This window comes from Musca domestica, unplaced genomic scaffold (genome assembly GCF_030504385.1).
Source record: "Musca domestica strain aabys unplaced genomic scaffold, Musca_domestica.polishedcontigs.V.1.1 2, whole genome shotgun sequence".
In the NCBI taxonomy this organism is placed as follows: domain Eukaryota; kingdom Metazoa; phylum Arthropoda; class Insecta; order Diptera; family Muscidae; genus Musca; species Musca domestica.
The window spans coordinates 5,742,746-5,759,610 of record NW_026712249.1 but is presented as its reverse complement, the minus strand read 5'-3'; the positions used below and the strand labels follow the sequence as shown (position 1 = coordinate 5,759,610).

Below are 16,865 nucleotides of genomic sequence, written 5' to 3'. Positions count from 1 at the left end.
GGCTGTATCTGATATCAGGTACCAAATATCATTCTTGCGGAATGCATGTTACGAATGTGAGGGATTTAAACAACATATCGCATAAAATATATATTTGGTAGATATAACTATATCCAAATTTTATGAACCTGCTGCTAGATTGAAGTCGATTGGATTTGCCAAAATTCAGGTTATTTGGACTGATATTGCTCATTTGGTGTTCAATTAACCCGAAATCGGTGGTTGATAGTATATGGGAGCTATATCTAAACTTGAACCGATTCTCGCCAATTTCAATAGACTGCGTCCTTACGTCAAACAAATATTGTTTCAAAAATTTCATTTCCATCAGATAATAAATGCGACCTGCATTTTGTTAGGCTAACTAATTTTAAAGTCGAAGTCGCACTTCACCCAAATTATGTAAAATTCTTCTACAAAATATCATCTTAGAAATATGAAGTTAAGGACAAAAATATTCTTGATCAAATTTCGCTATAAGTCACCAAAGAAAACAAATATCTATTATCATTAAATATAAAGAAATCTATTTCATCAATATTGCCAAAAATCGCGAAAGTATTTCTTAGTTTTTAATACCTTTTTTACAGCTTTTTTCGAGTTGATGCATGAAATTAACAGAAGTGTAGTTTTAGGTAGAGTAGTGTCAAAAAAGAAACTTTCCACACAAAATTGTACTACAAATCTCAGATTAAATCATATATCTAGGTTTAATAGCTTATAAGAAAATATCATTAAAAAATAAGTATTTTTTAGTGTTAATTTAACACGTTTTCCTTCTAAGTCAAAATCTTCCTTAATCCTTCACCTTTTGTAGAAAATGCCAAAGAGACAATAAATCTAGATCAAATTTCATTAAGTGTTTCTATAAAAAAGAGGTACATGAATCAACGGAGGTACATGAATCAACATAGCCCAACTTAACCAGTCTGCTGACAAAATATACATACGAGTAAAAATTTTGCCTGGATCTTAATTCGTGAATCGACTTTTCATTTTTTGCTGATCACGAATATATGTACGTTGTATGGTCTAACATGAGTATTTGAGTATTGTTGGTGATCGTCAGGGCGAACTGAGTTTTTGTGTTAAATGAACTTTATAAGTCCTTAGAACTATGTTCTTATGCAAATTACGGCGTAATGAAGTCTGTGAAATGACCAACTCTACTGTTCGTCCATTTCACTTCAAATAAATAAGCTGTCTCAACCACTCGAATTTTTTCCACCAATTTATTTATTGCGGTCCGAAAAAGTGCTTCAGTGCGAACCACAAATGCTTTAGTTCGGCGAACTTCGACTGCAAATGTTTACCATTTTCGTTGAAACCGAGAAAAATAGTCGAAAATTCTTCCATATTTTTTTCTTCTTCTTTATTCCATTTTATGTCTTATTGAGTTTTTATTTTCCTTTTTTAATCACATAGAAATATTTATAATTATTTTTAAAATTTTGTATCAACTCTTAAGGATATATATTTTTTCCAAAAATCTGGTTTTGCTTTTTTTCTTGATCTTTAAAGAATCCAAAAGACAAAAGAGATGGAAATACAAATGCATCGTACAAACAGAATACTCATTTATTATTCTAAGGGGTTTACATTGTTACTTGTAAGAAGGGGGGAGTGTGTGGGGATGACATTTGGTTTCAAAACTTGTTTTTTATAATCATAAAAAAAATAACCTTAACAAATGAAAAAATTAATTTAATTAAATGCTAACAGTTGTTGTTGCTGTAATGAAAAAAATAATACAAACAATACAAATTACATGTAAATGGTAGTTTAAACTCTAATACAAATCATGCTAACTAATCCAAAGCGAAAGAAAGAAGAGGAAAAACGGAAAGAAAATTCCATATAGAATTGCCCAACAAAAAAATGCATTCAAAAACAATTCATGTTTGTGTGTTTGGAATGGGCTGTTCCTGAGCCAACATAAAGCAAAAAATAACAAATTTCTCTATATGTATTTAAAACTTAGTAATGTAGAAAAAATAATAATAATAAATTAACACGTTAGGTAGAAGGAACATTTATGTAGAGCTTCCATTTGTCCATATAATAATCCATTCAACCTGTAAGCTAATTATCCTCTCGGCTTTCTTGGTTTGATGTGTGTGGTAGATGTTTATGAATTTGAGTTTGGTTTTGGTTTTGTTTTTGCCCTGAAATTGTTGTTGCTAGTTTTGTTTCGGTAGGTTAGTTTCTATACTAGAAATTCATATTCAATATTTCCTCGGTCATTGAAAATTAATTCCGTTCAAGTGGATCGCCCAATAAAGTTCATGGAAAGGTTTTCTATTTTGTTTTTTGTTGTTGTGTTTTGTTGAGTAGGGTGTTTCCTTTAGAGCCTCCAGTGGTATGACTAGTCGTCTTTCTTGTCTCCTTGAGAGTTTACAGTTTTAGAGGAGTTTTCAGCTACCGGTGATGATGCGGGACTGGGTTGTGCTGACACATCGGATTCGCTCATACTATTCTGTAATGGAGAAAAATAAAAATAAATTAAAATAAAACAACAACGGTTTTGCCGAGAGATGTATACCCCAGCCTTGAGTTATGATTATTCAAACTGTTGACTCTTTCGTAAGTTATGACAGATAAAAGTATTGAAAATTGTGACCCTTTGTGGATGAGGTACCAGAAGGGATTCGCAGCTATGTATCATCCTCACTACAGATCTGGTGAAAGCAAAAATGTGTGTGTGAAATTTGAAGAAAGTAGAATGCTTTTTTGAATCACTTTGAGCGTTTGGTTTCTCAAAATCTTGAACCCTATGTGGGGAAGGTACCAGAAGAAATGGTCCTATCTCTACCATCTTTATAACAGATTTTGTGTTGATGGAAATATTGAGATGTGCCAAATCTGAATGGAATCGGATGTTAAATTCGCGTTTTATGAGCTCCAGGGATATTCAAAATTTTGACCCTTTGTGGCGGAGGTACCAGAAGGAGTGGACCGATATATCCCATCTTCACAAAACAGATCTTTTGTTAGTAGAAATATAGGAATGTGTGAAATATAAAGAGATCCTGAAGCATATTTCAGATTTTATAAACGTTTGGTTATTCAAAACTTTGAAAGTTTGTAGGAGAGATACCAGAAGGAATGGTCCGATCTCTAACGTTTTTATAACAGATCCTGTGATGATGGAAATATTCAGATGTGCCAAGTTTAAATGAAATCGGATGTTAATTTCGCGTTTTATGAGCTTAATGGGTATTCAAAATGTCGACCTCTATTGGGGGAGGTACTAGAAGTAGTGGACCAATATATTCCATTTTTAGACTAGACCTTGGATTAATAAAAATAATGTGATGTGTCTAATTTGGAGACAATTGAGCACTTAAATTACCTTTTATATGAGTTATAATTATTCAAAATTTTGACACTGGATCGATATTGTAGATTTTCGCACCTGACCTAGCACTGATGCAAATATTAGGATTTGCAAAGTTGGTGTTAAATCGGATCTCCGAACTTGATCTAAGTTTGACAATAATATTCCGATGTACCAAGTTTGGATCAAATCGGATAGACCCTTCGAGAGTTATCGTGCGCACCAGCCAGACAGACAGACGGACGGACATCGCTAGATCGACTCAAAATGTCCTGAAACGGATTTGGAGAGAGACCTAGAGTCCAAAACCGTTATTTCGATGAGGCACGTTTTGGCCTGTCTGAAGGTATAATGAGTTAATGTCAATTCGATTGGAAAACATTGACCTTATTTTACCCTTACAATTAGTCTAATCAGGAGTATCTTTATATAAGGTTTATACCGAAACGTGCCCCCTTTTGATAATTTTTCAGTTTTTGTGATTCACAGTGTAATTTAGACTATGCATCAGTTTGCGAAAACTATGCTCCTCGAGAACTTACCTTCATTTGTTTTCTCAACTTCATTGATTTGCCCATGCTCAGTAGACGATAACGTTCCTTGGCACGTTCGCGAATCTTTTCGGGTACCACCAACAACGTTGTGGTAATGTTACCAATAAACAGCAAGGTGAATAAGCCGCTCATAACCGAAACCTGGAAAACACAATAAAAAACAATCATTAATAATACACCCAAAATTGGAAAAAATCTCTTTCCAACTTACATGCCATGGTGCATCTGGAGGATTGAAGGACAATTTATACAATGTCCAGGCATTGTAGGCCTGGAAGGCATAACCAATAAAGAGGAAGGGCAATAAAAAGCTCAAGCCGCGCCACATCCACGAATGGAAACCTTCAATGGTAATATCCATATTGTGGCGTTCACCCAATGCCTTCAGACGATATAATAGACCCTTTTGATAACCGAATTGTAGATATTGGACAATACCTAAAGCAAATAAGATGACAAATTAGATTATACAAAATAATTAATAAATATTCGTTTTACTCACTGATATATGCATTAAAGTACATAAATTGATTGCGGAATAGCTGCCAATGTTCTCCCTGGGGCCAAACCAATAGCACGCCAGCTGCCACTGTCGAAATAAAGTGATGGGCCCGCCACCAACCCTTGATACGTGAGCCATTTACCTTCAATATCGATTCGCGAATTGTGAGTGTGCAATAATACCAGACCAAGAGGAAAATATATGACAATTCCAAAGCCCTGTAAGGAAAGAAAGGAAGAGATATTGTGTTGTCAGGTTCGCGTTTGGGACATTAAATGATGAAAGTTTGGAGGCAGGGATTGAAATTTGTGTGAGCAAGGGATATAAAAAGTAGATTTTTTACGTCTACCAAGGATGAAAGCATTGGTCATGCAACAATGCGAAAGACCATGAACAAATCCAAATTAAAAGAAACTGCAGTTATGAAACTTTCTGCAGGACAAGAAAACTAAAATATGCAAGGATGCGTTCCGATTGAAAAACATCTCACAACTTGACAATTTGTATGATTTGACTGAATTGGCTACTAAGCCGTCCGTCCGTTCTTCGTGGAAATCACTCTAGCTTCCGAACAAAATGATGTAGGTTGATAAAATATTACTCAAATGTATATTATGTCTGCAGGACTTTTAGTATTGAAAATGGGCCATGTAGATCCATGTTTTGGTATAGCCCCCATATAACAGTACCTCCCGATATTCTGTATTTTGATGATTTTAGCGACATTTTTAACCGGAATTGTTTCAAATTTGGTATTTGAAGTTCGTAATGGTTATTACAGCCTATGACAGAAAGTTGTCTGTGCAGATCCATGTCTTCGTATAGCTCCCATATAATGGTACCTCTCGTATTTGAATATTGTAATGGCTTATGACAAAAGTTGCCAATGCAGGTCCACATCGTCGCATAGACCCTAATATATCGGCTACATTCGGCATTTTTAAGATTTTAACAGAATTTTAAACGGATTTTTTAATCAATTTGTTCTTAATGGTGGATGGTATTCAAGTTCGGCCCGGCCGAACCCACTGCTTTTTTATTTGTTTATGTTGCAATAGAAATGGAAATTCAGAGGTCAACTTTCTAAAATGCTTACTTTCTACTCGAATACTCCCCTCGAGAGTTATCATGCGCACCACCCGACAGACAGACGGACATCGCTACAATGATTCCAAATGTCCTGAAAAGGATTTGGTCCAAAGAGACCTAGTATCTAAAACCCTTATTTCGATGAGGCACGTCTCTAGTCATATGGCTGAGGGTATAAAAATGAAGCTGGCAAAACATTTATGTTTTTCGTCGTAACTACTGGGTGTACATGCCTTGGGAAAATGAATAATATTAATTTATTTATTATAATATTATTGTAGACCGATAAATACTCAATTGCAATCGCTTGGAGGTAGATTGGTATGGATTGGTGTTGCTTCGGTTGGAAATTATAAATGTTTGATTCGGAAGGCTACAAAATTAGTCATTAGTTTGTTGCTGATTAACTAATCCATGCTGCGAACGGGGAATGCAAGGATAGACCTCATGTCATCATGACATGACATGAGTGAGATATATACGACTTTTCAGGCATATTTTGAGGTACCTGGTTCGCAACTTTACAATTCCTGTCGCAAAGGTTCTTTTGATCAAAGGTTATGGTAGGACTTGTTTCACCTATCCTCCAATTTCTTCCAGGATAATATGTAAATATTAATACACTTTGATAATTGTTTCAAATGTAAATATGCTAAATTTGGATAATCGCTAAACACACTTGAATTCATGTAACAAAAAAGCGAGTGGTGGATTAAAGGTCCGAACACAAATTGTTTTCTTTTCTTTGGAATTCAGCTTAATGATCGAAATGTACCAAAATTGTTTGATTTTATTTTTCACTCACCTGTAATTAAATATTAAATTTAAAAATGCCAACAGCAATCCAATGACATTGAGTATCAATTTGAATTTTTCATATTCATCTTTGTAACGGACTTTGTCATTTCTGTTCAATATCGAAACATTAACATCGCCGAGTATTATCTAGAAAAACAAAAAAATAACCAAATTAATTACTTAGAAATTTTATTTCTTAATATTTTTGATTAATTATCGCTTACCCTTAGATAACGTCCTGATTTTGTGGGTAATGACTGTTCGATTTCGTGTAGTTGTGCTTTACGTTTTAGAGTATTTTTCTGAAGTTCTGCTACCTTTTGTTTTTCTTCCTCCGATTGGGTATTTCTAAATCTGATATCGGAAAACAGAGAATAAACACAAAACAGAAATGAAAATGGAATTAGTAATGTACTTCATGGGAATTTTGAATTAAGAATATTAAATGTTATTAGTCAGCGATTAAAAAAATAAAGTGTGAAAATATTTGTCGAGGTGTGTGGTATTGAATAATCGGCTACAAGAACAACAAAAACACACACACGAATAAGTATGTATGCCCACATATATGCATGGTACAAAATGCATTATCGACGTGACTTTTTGAATGTTTGGCATCGTTGATTATACAATAAATGAAATTTTATCAATATAATTATATATTTTCAAGCAAATAATTAATAACTGCCTTGAAAATGTATGTCACTCACCAGACATATCTAGTTCAATAGCGGTCTATGTTATGTGGAAAGGTTTGGAAAACATACGCAAAAAAGGTATATTTATACCGGAATATGAGGGTTGGCCAGAGTGTGGATGACCTTTTTAGTCACTCCCATAATGTTACTTTATTTATGTTGATATTAGAATTTACAATGGATAGGGAAAAGTATTGGGGATTAACCTGCAGTATCATTTTGTACTACATATACATATATTTCAGGGTTGATTCATTTCGAGAAGCATAAAAATACATTTTCAGTCGTAGAGAAGCTGCAAAGGAGAACAATTGGCCAGTAAATAATTTTGAAATCATTATCGGATTGGGGGTAAACCCAAATAAGACAGACTTGGAAACTTCCCCACTAAACATACTCAATGGATATACATTAAATATTTTCTGACCTCATATCTGATAAGATCTCCATGCGAAACATTGGGACTTCAGTGAAATATGAAGGTAAGATTTTTTGTTTTTGGAGCAATATGAAGCACACAGAAACCGGCTTTAATGTAAAGTTGTGGTGAATTTTTTAGGCGACATGAAATGCATTCAGTGCCAATGAATCAGGTCCGTAAAATTCTTAACAAATCGAACATGCCAGAATCAAAGAAGATTCAGTGAGCCAAAATATAGAAGAGTCGATGACTAAGTTGGTGATTACATCCCAACATTATTATATTTCAATATCTTACAGAGAACACGTAAGTTGTTTGATCATTAAGCACGAATCGAAAGAGAAGTATCTCCTCTAGACGGCTCTAATATGGCGGGAGGCCACACCTACTCAGTACATTTTTGATAGCATTCCTGGGAGCCAAGGTCAGTCTAGACATTGAAGAGCATAAATGTCAGCACAACGGGATCCGTTACAATACAGGTCGTTAGTCAAACCACCCTTAAAGTTTTCAGTCCTATATGATAAATGCGGATATGTAAAGATATGTTGGTTACCTGAGCATACAAACAGTTTGAGAAATCAAATGTTTGGTTAACTCGCGAAGGATCGCAATCTACCGTTCTACGGACAGTAAATGCGACGCTGAGTGATTGAGTGGATACAGATACCGAATATCAGGGGGTACAGTTATGTGGGGGCTATACGAATATGTGGACTTACATGGCCCATTTTCAATACCAACAGTCCTGCAGACGTAATACACATTTGAGTAAATTTTTATCAACTTACTTCATTTTGTTCGGAAGCTAGAGTGATTTCCACAGACGAACAGACGGATAGACGGACGGACATTATTAAGTCGACATAGAATTTTATGATGATCAAGAATATATATACTTTGTGAGGTCTAAAATGTATATTCCGAGGTGCTACAAACGGAATGACAAACTTAATATAACCTCCATACTATGGTGGAGGGTATAAAAATGGTATTTCTCTTAATCTGCCCGAGTATAGTTTCGCTGAATAAGTTAGAGTGTGATGACTGGGCACTGCAGGGTTATATCCACCATATTTGGATGAGTCAAGGAACTATTGATGGATAAACATCAGACCTGTAGGTTCCCCATGCTAAAGAGAAGCAGGCATACAAATATTTGACCACAACCTTCTTATCGGCCGTAGATATTCTTATTCTAAAATTTGTCGCTGGCTTTGGAATCAAATCAAATATTTCAAATTTCGCTTCTGGAAAAGGTTTGAAAAGCGAAGAAGCGACTTGATCGAAACCCGCCAAAGGTGAACAATTCGATCTAAACTTATTCTAAAATTTGATCCTATTTCCGACATTTTTCGCTTTCATTCATTAATTTTTTTTAAATGTAAAAATTGTGGCGTTTGACTTTGTTGCAGTTTTTTATCTCACCCTGTATTTATAAAAAATATACTTCTTATGTTGGTAGTTAAATTTAGATGTTGTATTTAAAACAACGCCGGCAATAATTGTGTTGCATATGAATATATTGTTATATAGTGATTGTTGTTACAAATTAACGTTTGCAGAGGACTATAGACGGTTTGCCTAAAAATGTCAATACTTTTTCGTTTTTTATTTAGACAAACATTTTGAAATTTGAACATTGGATTTGTTGTGTTTTTTTTTTTCGAGTTAATGGACTACTATTGTTGTTTTATGTTCCAAGATAAGGTTTGTACTTTTTGCTATTTTCTTATGTTATTGGTATCGACGTTGGAAGTGTCCAAGCAATAAAAATTCAACCAACTGCCAATTAAAAAATAAAATTTTCTTTGAAGAAACAAAAATATATTGCTTGGTATCCATTGGCCATAATGAGCGGTAAAAGAAAACATTTGTTATCCATAAAAGAAACATACAATTTTCGTTCATCCACAAGAAATTGATAAGGAATCGGGTGATATAATGTATTAATTATTTATCAAAGTGTCAACATTCAATTTCAAAAATAACAAAAAAAATTGGTAATGTTCCAAAGTTCTTCGAGGTATTTATGGCAACAAGCATGTTACCAATAGCAACAACATAACTGGTGATAAAAATATTTTTAAAATATTAGCAATGTTTTGGACGTTATTTTGGGGAATATATATGAAATAGGGAAGCCGTATAGAAGAAGGAATTTTATTTAATAAATAGGGTCTAAACTACTGTTACATCAGATGTGCTATCAAGCTTTGTAGAGGGTGAGATGAAAAAACTGCAACCAACTTCAGACTGCTGTAATTTCTAAGCCACTCGTCCGACAGCTGTTAAAATTATTCCAGTGACAGCTCATTATATTGTTAACAAGCGTCAGAATTTTTCAGAAAACAAGTTACTCGTGAAAAAAGTTATTCGTGATGGAATTTAATCGTGAAAAACAAAAGTGGCTATCGTTAGAGCACTTCAACATTTAAATGTGAATAAATCGTTTGTGTCTTGTACCATCACTCGTTGTCGTGATGCTGGTAGCGTAGCCCGACGTCAAGGTGGAAGTGGACGGAAGAAAACAGCAACATCAGCAGAAATGGTTCGAAAAGTAGAGATCGAAAAATGGCTTGTGAGCTGCCATATTCCATTCGGCAAATATTGAAAAATGAGCTCGGGGTAAAGCCATTGAAATTCCAAACCTGCAAGAACTTTCAGAAAAAATATAGACTCAAAAGAGCTAAGAAGTTGCTTCTCTTGTTCGAAAGTGGTAAACTGCCACTATTGTGTCGGGAATGGACTATTGTGTCGGGAATGGGCCAAAATTCCACAGAGCAACATTCGGGGCGTGTGACGGTTTCCTTGGTCGTTTGAAGGCCATAATTCGTGCCAAAGGTGACCAATTCAATCAAATCTAAACTTATTCTAAAATTTGATTTTATTTCCGACATTTTTTGCTTTCATTCAATAAAATTAATAAAAAAAATTAGAAATTATGGCGTTTGACTTTGTTGCAGTTTTGTCATCTCACGCTGTAGTAATCCGAAATACAATTTTTCATTTAATATCCGCAAGTTCCGTAGTGTAGCCATCCGACACAATCAATATTCAACATTGTTTCACCCAAATTAATAATACACTCAAAATAGTTTTCTGCTCAATATCAAATTCAATTATATGCATCCTCTACTCTTGTGATTCACTTTAGCATTAACCACAAAACATTTGTATTTTATTTTCCCGAAAATCACTTGAAATCAGCATCAGTGTTGTCATTAACATATAGAAAGATTTCAAGCATAACATAGAAATTGCTTGTGTTGCCAGATTTATGTGAAAACGTGATAATTTCGAAATTTTCTCAGGTTCAAGGTTAAAAATATTCCGTCATCCCAAAATCGCACATGTGTGTTGCGCAGTCTAAAAATAATACACGCTTTTTCTTTCCGCTACGATTAATAGTTATAGATTTTTGTTTTGAAATGACTTGGTATTTGCAGTCACATTAGAAAGTGAATTTTTTTTGTAACTTTTATGACTTGGAAACAAATTGCATTGATACTGATAAGATGCTGTTATGGTTCGAGACTTTGGTGGACTGATATTTGATTTTTTATACTGCTAGATTGTGAATAATCAAGTGCGTTAAAAAGCACGGAAGACCCAAAGAAAAGTGCTATAATAATAAGAGAACAGCTTTCTAGAAAGATGTTGAAATTGAATTTGTTAAAACTTATACAGAAAATATATGAAAAAAAGTGAGAATGGCCACAAAGTTAATATTTTTGGCCCAGCGTATATCTCGAAATGCAGTTAATTCCGGAGGATATATTTATAGAACTTATAGGGTGAATTGCAGAACAACTAAAACAATATGGCGTGGTAGATGAAAAAACTGCAACCAACTTCAACCTGCTGTCATTTCCAAGCCACTTGTCCGACAGCTTTTAAAATTATTCCAATGACAGCTCATTATGTTGTTTAAAAGCGTACAAAAGAATTTTGGAAAAATTATTTGGATGGAATTCAAGCGTGAAAGTGTGATATCTTTATATTTGGCGGGAAAACCATAAGTGGGTATGTTAGAGCACTCCAGCATTTAAATGTGAATAAATCGTTTGTGTCTCGTACCATCGCTCGTTACCTTGATAATGGTAGCGTAGCCCGACTTCAAAGAAGTGGACGGAAGAAAACAGCAATATCAGCAGAAATGTTTTGAAAAGTAAAGAAGTCGCTTGATCGAAACTTGCGTCGCAGTGGCCGAAAAATGGCTCGTGAGCTGAAGATATCGTGATATTCCCTTCGGCCATTGCAATTGCAAAAAGTGCAAGAACTTACACCGTAACAGAAAGAAAATGGACTCAAAAGAGCTAAAGAGTTGATTCGCTGGGCCGAAAGTGGTGAACTGCCGAATTTGGTTTTCTCCGATGAAGAAAAAATTCGTCGTTCAGCAGTTTGTTAACAAACATAATGATCGTGTTTACTTGCCAAAGAGGTCAGCTGAAAATATGCACCTTCGGTTGGCCACCAGAACTCAAGCGCCGGCCATGGTGATGGTGTGGGCCGCCATAACAGCCGATAATCGCTCTCCGCTCGTATTAATCGACCGTAGCATCAGAATAAATGCCGAATATTGTTTTGAAAATATTTTGGAGGGTGTATTTAAGGCTTGGGCATGCAAATATCTTGGGCGCAGACCTTGGACATTCCAACAGGACTCAGCACCATCGTACTCAGCACGCGCTACCCTAGAATGGTTACATAATGAGGTTCGTCGTTTCATTTCCAGCACACAATGGCCACAAAAATCTCCGGATACCAATCCGTTGGACTATTGTGTCTGGAGTATTTTGAAAAGCAAGGTTGGCACTAAAAAATAACAAAGTGTCGATCACCTCAAACAAGCGCTTCGCCGGGAATGGGCCAAAATACCTCAGAGCAACATTCGGGCAGTGTGTGAGGGTTTCATTGGCTTTTTAAAGGCCATAATTCGTGCCAAAGGTGACCAATTCGAACAAATCTAAGCCTATTCTAGAATTTGATGCTATTTCTGACATTTTTTGCTTTCATTCAATAAAATTTAAAAAGAAATTAAAATGTAAAGATTATGGCGATTAACTTTGTTGCAGTTTTTTTTTATCTCATCCTGTGCTACTGAGGGTATGTTTATGGAAGTCAAACGAGCATTTTTGTCAAAAATAAATTACATAAATTCTGTATAAGACTTTTTGAAAAAAAAAAGAATAATATATCTACGTTAATATATCTATATATCCACATTGATTTTCTATAGACATAAACAATTAAATGTGTCTCTTTCGGTAGATTTTTAATTCACGTAACACATTCTTTTCGTTTCAGAGTTTGAAAATCAATTGCTTTGCCGTATATTTTGCCCAGGATGAATAATAAATTTCTTTACAACTATTTGGATTTTTACCGTTCGATAGACCTAGACAACCCAGTAATTGACATATTTTTTTGTGTATGGCATGTTTACTCTTGGGAAGTACTACATATTCGTACTGTAATTCCTTACTTTTGTCATCCTTGCCCCAATCCATAATTATTGGCCAAATGCCAGTACCCACATTCCACCATACGCGTAAATATTTGCATTTGTTTAATTATTGCTTTTTTGTAAACGATGTCATCAACCAACCATCTAATCAGCTCAGCAAACCTTAACGAACTTTAAATCCTATGTTTATTTTGCATTTACAACAACACACGCTGTTCGCTACTAACCGAACATTAACCGCTTTTGAAAACGTTTAGTACTGCTGTTTTCGCATATCTTTATGATAGCCCAACACATAGCCCGCCACTTATCTTAATTGGAAGTCCAAATTTCAATACCTTACAAATACGGTAAGATAGGTATTTTTAAACATTTCAATTTTCGGGGGTATGTTCACAACACTACTTACTGTCTTAGCGATGTGCTGATTTGATTCATGCGATAACGCTGATGTTTGATTTCATTGAAGCATTTGTGTTGATGGGAATGTAGCTGTTCCAATAGTTCAATATATTTTCGATTGCATTCCTAAAAGAAGATGAAAGCAATTAGAGTTGGTCATTGAAATTTGTGAAACCTTAGACTTACCTCCAAATCTTGAAACTCACGACTGAGTTCGTCCCATTCACTGACTAATGTGTCAATATTGTTTTTGGCCATTTTGCTGTTGCTTTTGTTTGGGGGAAGTGTATTACTTTGCTATGACTGGTCTAACACACAAACACTATTCCAAATTTTTTGGTCAATGCAGATTTTACAATGCCAAATACCACACAAACGAATCAAATCCACATTGATGGCTTTGTTGAGTTCGTCGATGTTTTGGTGTCAAAATAAAGAGGTTCTTGAACTTTCCTCGTTCAAGGTTTTCGGCAAAGCTTTCTTCAACAAATTGTGTTCAAGTTAAAACGTAATATCACCTGCTGCCTTTTTCTAAATTATCCTTTTGTTGTCTAGATTCCAAAAATTGAACAAGTGTTGTTGTCGGTGTGGTATATTTAATCGTTTTTGTTTTTATCCAATGTTTCATCATGTGTCGCAGATGAATATGTGGCGCGGCGCATCGTTGAAGGGCAGCAACATGGAAAGAGAAGAAAGCCAAATATATAATATTAGACATCTGATTTGGAAACTAGAAAATCTCATGTCAACAATGTCCATAAAATAAAACGTGAATATATTTATTGTTTAAATATAGCAACAACAACCAAACTAAAACCATTTGTCATTGCTCTGAGGGTCAACTACTAGACAAGTTGGTGGTGCTCGCTTGTCTACCTTCCGATGCTCCAACTGCATACCTTATAATTTAACAAGATAATCTGTAACACTTCTCTAGTCCATGCCAATATCCAACAATGCGCGGGCAATGGATTCTCCTATTAGCTCTGTGCTGTGCTGCTATTCTCCAGCAAAATACTTTAACAAACTAAATGCTTGCTTTGCTGACTGCCTGCCTGGCTGGCCGATGATTGGGGTTACGTTTTTACGAATGTCAAAAGAGGGTACCTTCTACGTTGTTGCTGTTTGCCGTTGCTGCTATTACTTCTGCTGACGGCTGATTCGTTTGGCGACGACGACGACGATTTGCAAAAACACACAACACAGCCAGCCAGCTCGCATACAAAGTGTATGCATACGACGACGACGACAAATGGACAGACGAACAAACGGACGGACGTACGAGAGAACAACAAGCAATTTTGTTTTAAAATTTCTATTGTTTTATTTTGCTATGGTTGCTTGATTAGATTAAAAACACACAAAAAATTCCTAGTAGAGATGATTGATAAAACAAAAACATCTCGCCTCCCGCCCCTCTGTAGGTGAACGACGACGACAACGACGATGAAGGCACCACACTATCTCTCCTACCTACACTCACGGTAGGTAATTTTTAAGTGGACAGCGGTAATCGACAAAATAACATAACAACAACAATGCGTCAATATGAAAAAAGCTTCGTCTTGAGAACATACGATAATGCGATAGAGCAATAACAACAACAACACCACACATCAACAGAAAACAACGTCAACAAAGTTTCAGAGCAGACAACGTCACGTCATTTTCGACCCGGCACAACATGGTTTCTATTGTTTTTGTTGCAATTTCAACAGCGTCATTCCTGCACGGAAATAACAGTGCACAGGAATTGTGCAAGATTTTTAATCTTTAATCACACACACACACACTCCCACTCTTGTTTATTATAACAATTTTATTTTGAGCTGCAATTAAATTATTAACGCAATGCACCTTTTTCATTTATTAGAATTTTTTATTCTCTTTCAGACGAACTCTCACCGGCATTGTTTTTGCTTTGACAGTTTATGGTTAGGGATATGTAGGTCGACTATCGAACTAGTCGTGTAAAGAGATATATCGATTAAAATAACAATCAACTGCAAAAGCTGAGTCTATATACGAGTAATTTCATGAAACTTGAATGAATTCGCAGATCCATTTTACGCGTTAAATGTAATTGATAAAACAAAAGCATAGTAATCAATATTGGTAAATCTGTCTTCCCATAAAGGTTGATTTTTAAAAACTATAGGAAAGTTTTCAAAAAAAAAGCTCAGAATTCAGACAAATGACAACATCTTCGTTTGGATTGCTATTATGGCCCAGATCGTAGGTACGGTACGGTGCGGTTTAGACCCTACGTCTCTTTGAACCAAATCCGTTTTAGGACATTTGTAGTCGATCTAGCTATGTCCATCAGTCTGTCTGGTTGGCTGATGCGCACGATAACTATCGAAGGGAGTATCCGATTTCATCCTCCCACACAAAGGGTCAGAATTTTGAATACTCATGAAGCTCACAAAACACGAAATTAATATCCGATTCCATTCATACTTAGCACATCTCAATGTTTCCATAAACATAAGATCTGTTATAAAGATGGTAGATATCGGACAATTCCTTCTGGTACCTCCCTCACAAAGAGTCACATTTTTGCATAACCAAAACTATCCTATATCCGAAATGAGCATCCGGTTCTCTTCAAATTACACACATCACAATATTTTTATTGACCGAAAGTCTGATGTGAATATATCGGTCCACGTCTTCTTGTACCTCCCCCCAAAGGGTCAACATTTTGAGTAACCATGAAACTTGAAGTTAACATCAGATGCCATTCAGACTTGGTACATCTCAATATTTCCATCAACACTCTGTTATAAAAACCTCCCCCACAAAGAGTAAAATTTTGAATAACCAAATCTACTACAAAATCCGAAATAAGCTTCCAGTTCTTCTCAATGATGAAAAATGATATCGTGCACCCCTTCTGGTACTTTCCCCCAAAGGGTTCAAATTTTTGAAAAACAAAACGCAATTTCCATTACTTATATCTGTTATAACTTGCGAAACACGTCGGCGATTCTATAGAACTTGCTATATCTAAATATTTCCCTAAGTCAGAAATTTGATATGTACATGTAATAAATCGGAATTTATTATTTCGTATGAAATTTGATATAATGTTCGATTTCCTTGAAATTTTGCACGTATCAATATTTTAATCTGCATTCGCTCAAATGGAATATTTCGGTCCGCTATATCTGGTGCCTCACGCATATTTCCACATTTTGCAAAATGTTTGCACATATATCTCATATAAAGTATAGGAAGTAGACGATATAGTTCAAATATAGCACGTTGTAATATTTATATCAGAAATTTATAATGTTGTCTAACTGCTTCGAAACTTCCTCCATAAAGGGTCAACAGTTTTTTTATTTGAATAAATTCTGGTGTTATTGCCATATTATCAAAAAAATGCGGCACCATGGATTCAGCAACCTTTACGTTAAGAAGTAGAAATATTAATAAAAGTCAAAAAGCGACCTATATGTCCCTACTATCGATGCTATAAAACATCCATAACAGCTGATATAATAGGTACCTTTCTGTGTTCAGTGAATAGGGTTGCCAACTGTAACAACACCACACAGTTGTGCAAAATGGCACTAGATTTGAATTTAT

General features: G+C 35.2%; 1 protein-coding gene across 3 annotated transcripts; it reads right to left on the bottom strand.

The window, feature by feature from the left end:
• Positions 1 to 1,494: 1,494 nt before the first annotated feature.
• LOC101891751 (transmembrane protein 120 homolog) lies at positions 1,495 to 15,227 on the bottom strand. 3 transcript variants are annotated; one of them, XM_059121704.1, is made up of 9 exons: positions 15,129 to 15,227; positions 13,458 to 13,822; positions 13,279 to 13,397; positions 6,505 to 6,634; positions 6,288 to 6,427; positions 4,394 to 4,611; positions 4,103 to 4,329; positions 3,880 to 4,032; positions 1,495 to 2,476 (listed from the first exon to the last, which is right to left on the bottom strand). In XM_059121704.1, the coding sequence occupies exons 2-9, from the start codon at positions 13,527 to 13,529 to the stop codon at positions 2,366 to 2,368; spliced, it is 1,170 nt and encodes a 389-aa protein (XP_058977687.1). In that variant the 5' UTR covers positions 13,530 to 13,822; positions 15,129 to 15,227; the 3' UTR covers positions 1,495 to 2,365. The 3 variants fall into 3 exon arrangements, with proteins under 3 accessions (XP_058977687.1, XP_058977688.1, XP_058977686.1); XM_059121705.1 differs by lacking the exon at positions 15,129 to 15,227 and adding an exon at positions 15,087 to 15,109; XM_059121703.1 differs by lacking the exon at positions 15,129 to 15,227 and adding an exon at positions 14,171 to 14,362.
• Positions 15,228 to 16,865: the final 1,638 nt, after the last annotated feature.

What these genes read in the sequence shown, in the direction of transcription:
- LOC101891751 (XM_059121704.1), bottom strand. Translation starts at nt 13,529, where the DNA reads ATGGCCAAAAACAATATTGACACATTAGTCAGTGAATGGGACGAACTC. An exon ending in ATCAGCACATCGCTAAGACA is followed by an intron (nt 6,635 to 13,278) that starts GTAAGTAGTGTT and finishes TTCCGATATCAG; the next exon opens with ATTTAGAAATACCCAATCGG. An exon ending in AATCAGGACGTTATCTAAGG is followed by an intron (nt 6,428 to 6,504) that starts GTAAGCGATAAT and finishes TTGTTTTTCTAG; the next exon opens with ATAATACTCGGCGATGTTAA.